This window comes from Morus notabilis, unplaced genomic scaffold (assembly GCF_000414095.1).
Source record: "Morus notabilis unplaced genomic scaffold, ASM41409v2 Scaffold1293, whole genome shotgun sequence".
Lineage (NCBI taxonomy): Eukaryota > Viridiplantae > Streptophyta > Magnoliopsida > Rosales > Moraceae > Morus > Morus notabilis.
Genome location: NW_010362886.1, coordinates 109,951 through 115,772, shown reverse-complemented (window position 1 = coordinate 115,772; position 5,822 = coordinate 109,951). Strand labels below are relative to the sequence as shown.

Here is a 5,822-nt window from a genome sequence, read left to right as displayed (position 1 = left end):
TAAGAATTTTTTATTATAATAAAAAAATTAAATATAATTATTTTTAATAATTTTTTATTATAATAAAATTTAAATTAATAAAATAAACGGGACTAAAAAACCTAGTTAGAAGGTCAAATTATATCCTCGTAGTACATCTACACCCATCCTCCCTAACCATCCCACATGCGGGTAAAGTTCAAGTAATGAACTTTACCACACAAAGGGGGGTTCTAAATCGAGGGATCGTCGTAGTTGATTAACTCCGTTTACGTGTAAATATTTGATTTATATATTTAAAATTATGATTTAAAATTATTTTTAATTTACGTATATTTTTTATAAAAAAAATAATATAATAAATTATGAATTATGATTTGAATTATAACATAAATTTATCAACTAAATGCACAACACAATAAGAACATGGCATATATAATTTATTTATTTATTTATTTTTTTGAAAACAAGGGGTATTTTGTATATTTTTTATAAAAAAAATAATATAATAAATTATGAATTATGATTTGAATTATAACATAAATTTATCAACTAAATGCACAACACAATAAGAACATGGCATATATAATTTATTTATTTATTTATTTTTTTGAAAACAAGGGGTATTTTTATTTGTACAACTTTAAATCATTACTTTAATTGTGTATTTTAAAAATATTAAATTTAAATTTTTATAAGAGAAAATACTGTAATATGATTTGAGTCACGACTTGAATCATAGAGTCCGTTTGGTTCATAAATTAGAACCATGTGATTAGAATCATTTTTTATTTATATGTATTTTTTATGAGAAAAAATACTGTAATGAATCACGACTCATGATTCGAATCAGGAAACGAATTCCTTTACCAAACATCACTAAAAATAAATAAGGCTAAAGTTTATTTACTAAAAATATTGGAAACCAGTGTATCCAAATATTAGTTACTTGTAAAATAATGTCAAAACATAATATTATAAGTATTCCGAAAGATAAAAAGTTCATGTGTCTTTTGACGTTTCAAGAACAGAAAACACATGATCTTCGTTTGTTTTTCGCTATAAGACACATGGAACTGAATAGACAGCAAGGCTGCCAAGCTTTAGATTAACCGCGTTAAAAAAAAAAGAGAAAATTTTAAGAATATCGTGAAAACTTCAACTTCGGAGTTATGCCACGGATATTTGAGTTTTTTTTTTTCTTTCTTATTTGTATCACGCAAATAAATTAGTCACAGATATAATAAAAATGTGATATAAATCCGAAACACAAAACATAATAAATTGTGTCATCCCACTAAATTCTCTCGTACAAATAGCAAAAGAAAATAGAAAGAAAGAGAGAAATATGTCAAGACTTGAGATGAATTAAAATTAATAGGCCAATAGTTTACATAAGTTAATAAATAGGTCAAATTATTATTTTTATCCATAATTTGTCTGGTTATGAACCATAACTTGACAAGTTATTCACGGTTTTTATCCATAACTTGTCTAGTTATGAACCATAACTTGACAAATTTATCCATAACTTATCTGATTATAAATCATAACTTGATAAATTATGATCTATTAATATCTATAACTAAAAATTAACTTATATACTTTCTTAAAGTTTTTATATTGACTTATTTTCTACTATTTATCAAGAAAATTACTGTGTCCAATAGGATAAAGGGAAAGTTTGAGGTAGTCAACATGAGTTGGGCTAAGTTTTACGTCAAGAATTGGGTTTGGACCGAGTCCTTAAAGTAGCTGGACTGGACTTATGCGCCAATGATATGTACCATGTAGGTTGTTTTGACATGGGCTAGACAACCTCATTGAGGGCTTAACGTGGAAAATCCAATTTTTGTTCACTCAAAATAATAAGGAAAAAGAGAGAGAAATAAGTTAAGACGAATTAAAATTAATGGACTAATAATTTATATAAATTAATAAATAGATTAAATTATTATTTTTGTCCATAATTTGTCTGGTTATGAACCATAACTTGATAAGTTTGTCTATAACTTATCTTATTATGAACCATAACTTAACAAATTATGACCTATTAATTTCTATAACTAAAAGTTGGCCTATATACTTTCTTAAATTTTTTATATTAGCCTATTTCTTATTATTTCCTTAAATACTATAGGGGATTTTTAGAAAAGCCATCAAAAAAGCTAACGCTGCTTTATTTCTAATATTGTTTTTAAACTTATCTTATGTCATTAGTATCTTATAGGTTATTTTTTATATGTTATGAGTTATCTTTTCATATTATTTTTCATATCCTATCGGTTTTTTTTCCCAATAAAAAGCCATCACAGATTTTTTTTTTTTTTTTAAAACAAGTTCTCTCTTTCTCTCCCCTCTCTCTCTCTTCTCAACATATCCGTTTTCTTCTCCGGGGAAGTCAAACGCGCGACAACGACGATCTCAGCAGCGACAAGCCGACGAACCATAGGATTTGGAACGCACTCCTCGCCTTCGCCTTTGAGTCGTAGCTCAGCACAATCAGCAAGATCTCGTCGTCGGAGAGAGATAAGAATGAGAGAGAGGCAGCGTCTTCGGCAGGGATCTAACCAGATCCGTCTATGGAGCTTCGACACGGAGAGAGAGGAGAGAGGAAATGCCGCCGAATGATCCGCCGGAGAAGTCGAGTTGCAACGACACACTGGATCTGCTTCAGAGAGAGGGAAGGGGAGGGAAATAAAGACAATGGGAGAGAGAGAAAAATGAAATAAAAAATTAGTGGTATCAAAATTCTTTAATGGTATAAAAAGTAAGTTGATGAAGTAATGGCAATACATGTATTTTTTTCAAAATATATAGAGATTTTTTTTTAGGTGAATATCAACTTCTACATTACTCATTTAGCAAAAAACAAACAAAAAACTACATTACGCGTCAAATCTTAAAATTATATAGTATATCAAGCCCCGTTTGGTGAGCATGATAAGATAATATTAGATAGGATAATTTTAGGGTAACGAATTGAAATGAATAAAAGGAATTTAATTTAATCTAATCCCGTGGTTGATACTGTGTTATTAGGATAACGACATTTAGCAAAAATTTATAAACTTTTGGACCAATTTGTAATTTTTCAAAACTTGAGGTCAAAAATATAATTTGCAAAAGAACACTTTCATCCCACCGACAGGGAATGACAATAACGCCTATTACCCGCCAATTACAACCAAATCACCGCGTGCTTCTTCCTTTTTCCCGTATTTCTTGTTATTCTTTCTTTCTTTCTGGAAATTACTACTCGAGACACAACAGACATTGGCCATACTGAAATTACTGATACACGCTGAGATCTCCGGCTTCCCCTATCGGAAAAGAGCCACTCACCTCCACCGCCGCCGCCGCCGACAGCGATGGGTTCTTTGCCGGCGTCGTCGTCGGACCACCACTTCCCACATTCTCCTCCCAAACAGCCCCAATCCCTCATTGACCCCAATGAACTCCTCAACCTCTTCAAGTCTCAGCAGGACCACCTCAACTTCTTCTTCCGCAACCTCGACCTCTCCCAAACCCTAGCCTTCACCCAAACTCTCCTCAACTGCCGCGGCACTATCTTCTTCTCCGGCGTCGGCAAGTCCGGCTTCGTCGCCCGCAAGATCTCCCAGACTCTCGTCTCCCTCGCCGTCCGCTCTGGCTTCCTCTCCCCCGTCGACGCCCTCCACGGTGACATCGGCATTCTCACCGCCAACGACATCCTCGTCCTCTTCAGCAAGTCCGGCAACACCGACGAGCTCCTCAGGCTCGTCCCCTGCGCCAAGGCCAAAGGCGCTTTACTGATCTCCGTCACATCCGTCCAGGGGAACGCCCTCGCCGCCGCGTGCGACATGAACGTGCATTTGCCGCTGCAGAGGGAGCTCTGCCCCTTCGATCTTGCGCCGGTCACCTCGACCGCTATCCAGATGGTTTTCGGCGACACGGTGGCGATCGCGCTCATGGAGGCCAGGAATTTGACCAGGGAGGAGTACGCCTGTAATCACCCCGCCGGTCGGATCGGCAAAAGCCTCATCTTCAAGGTAAGAAGTATTTCTACGATCAATCGTTCTTTCTTTCTTTATTTTTGATTCCGAATTTGATTTGATATTTGTTGTTGATAAAGGTTGGGTATTGTGTCGATTTCGCTGTTGATTGTTTTCTGATTATTAGCTCTGATGTTGATTATTTTATTGATTTTTTCCCATTATTTTCTTCAATTTTTTCTGACTCTAATTCCACTTTCAAGCTCTTTCTGCCATAACACTACCGAAAGTTTGAAACTTTTCTTTCCAAAAGAAATGAACGAAAAGAAATTTTGGTTTACCATTCGAGTGGACCAAGATTTTTCGTTCTGTTTCATTCTGAAGCTACTTTGTATGTGTTTGAAGTAATGCTTCTTTGAAATTTTTAGCATTCTAATTCAACAAAATTTGATGGGGTTTTTCTCAATTTATCTATTGTTGTTTAGATTTAAGTTTTGGATTAATCTCTAGATGAACTTTTGTTTCTCTTTTCTGGAGAGAAGGGAAAATGTCATGACCTGGAAATGAGGAAATGAAGAAACTTGCATATTGATAGTGCGTTACGTGATATATGGTGCAGGTGAGAGATGTTATGAAGAAGCAAGATGAGCTACCTGTGTGCAAGGAGACAGATTTAATAATGGATCAGCTTGTTGAGCTAACAAGTAAAGGATGTGGTTGCCTGCTTGTCATAGACGGAGACTATCATTTGATCGGCACATTTACAGATGGCGATCTGCGTCGTACTCTCAAGGCAAGTGGGGAAGGCATCTTCAAGCTCACTGTCGGAGAAATGTGCAACAGGTAATGAAAAGGAGCTCACTAATTTCATCATCTTTAATCCATGAAAAAGCATTCCCATCTTTTCATCTTTGCTGCTATCAATCATTGTTTAGTACATTTTACATATAAGTACCGTGTTTTAAAATTTGAAGTACATTGCGGTCTCAAAAAATAGCTCGAGTCCTAAGCATTTTCGAAGGAAAAAGAAGACTAAACGCTGGCCTTCATAGAAAGTCACCACGAGAAGAAATAATAGTGATTTGCACAAGTTATATACTAATAGCTTTTTGGTCAATTTAGGAACCCAAGAATCATTGGTCCAGATGCAATGGCGGTCGAGGCAATGAAAAAGATGGAAGCTCCACCATCCCCTGTGCAGTTCTTGCCCGTCATCGATGATCAAAACAAATTGATCGGTATTGTCACGTTGCATGGATTAGTTTCAGCTGGCCTTTAAATTTTAACGCGTGAGCAATTTTTTCACCATACATGTAATATGTATTGGTTTGTATTCATTGGAGTTAATTCTTTTGTACCAGTTATTGTTATAACTTATCCCGTAGTTTGGGATCATGTAGTAGATTCACTCAACTATAATATAAAGTTGAATAAAGATTTTTATTTATAAACGTTTTATCTGCACTCTCGCTCTTGATGTTCATTATTTGCTGGAAATCCGCCAAAATCTGAAGGTTTTGTCTATTCATTAGACAAACAGATTAATATGCAGCTTTCAGATAAGGATGAGAAGCACAGAGATGTATAGTCTCGTCTCCTCAACTAGCTTTTTCATTTCATTTTGTCTCGATTCTTCAAAAGAAAAAAACTGCTAAATAATACTGCAAATCTTCATAAAACTTAATTATACGTTCACATGTAATATTTGAATAAATAATTGATTACCGAAAGTTGTCTTAGTCACAGCAACAATGGCGAACATGGAAACAAACAATTGTTCATGTGCGGATAAGACAACTAATTTTGTGTCTCCCTCCGACGTTGCCTCAAAGGCAACACGTTCTTCTTGCATATAACAAGGTTTTGCCC

The 5,822-nt window shown here is 34.9% G+C and overlaps 1 protein-coding gene across 1 annotated transcript; it reads left to right on the top strand.

Annotated features, from left to right (window-relative positions):
* Positions 1–3,172: 3,172 nt before the first annotated feature.
* LOC21389112 (probable arabinose 5-phosphate isomerase) lies at positions 3,173–5,402 on the top strand. The gene is made up of 3 exons (XM_010103113.2): positions 3,173–4,010; positions 4,573–4,796; positions 5,076–5,402. Exons 1-3 carry the CDS (start codon positions 3,351–3,353, stop codon positions 5,230–5,232), a joined length of 1,041 nt encoding a protein of 346 aa, XP_010101415.1. The 5' UTR covers positions 3,173–3,350; the 3' UTR covers positions 5,233–5,402.
* Positions 5,403–5,822: the final 420 nt, after the last annotated feature.

Excerpts from the sequence above, each read along its gene's own strand:
- LOC21389112 (XM_010103113.2), top strand. The coding sequence starts at position 3,351 with ATGGGTTCTTTGCCGGCGTCGTCGTCGGACCACCACTTCCCACATTCT. Across the intron at positions 4,011-4,572 it reads GCAAAAGCCTCATCTTCAAG|GTGAGAGATGTTATGAAGAA; the intron begins GTAAGAAGTATT and ends TATATGGTGCAG. Across the intron at positions 4,797-5,075 it reads GTCGGAGAAATGTGCAACAG|GAACCCAAGAATCATTGGTC; the intron begins GTAATGAAAAGG and ends TGGTCAATTTAG.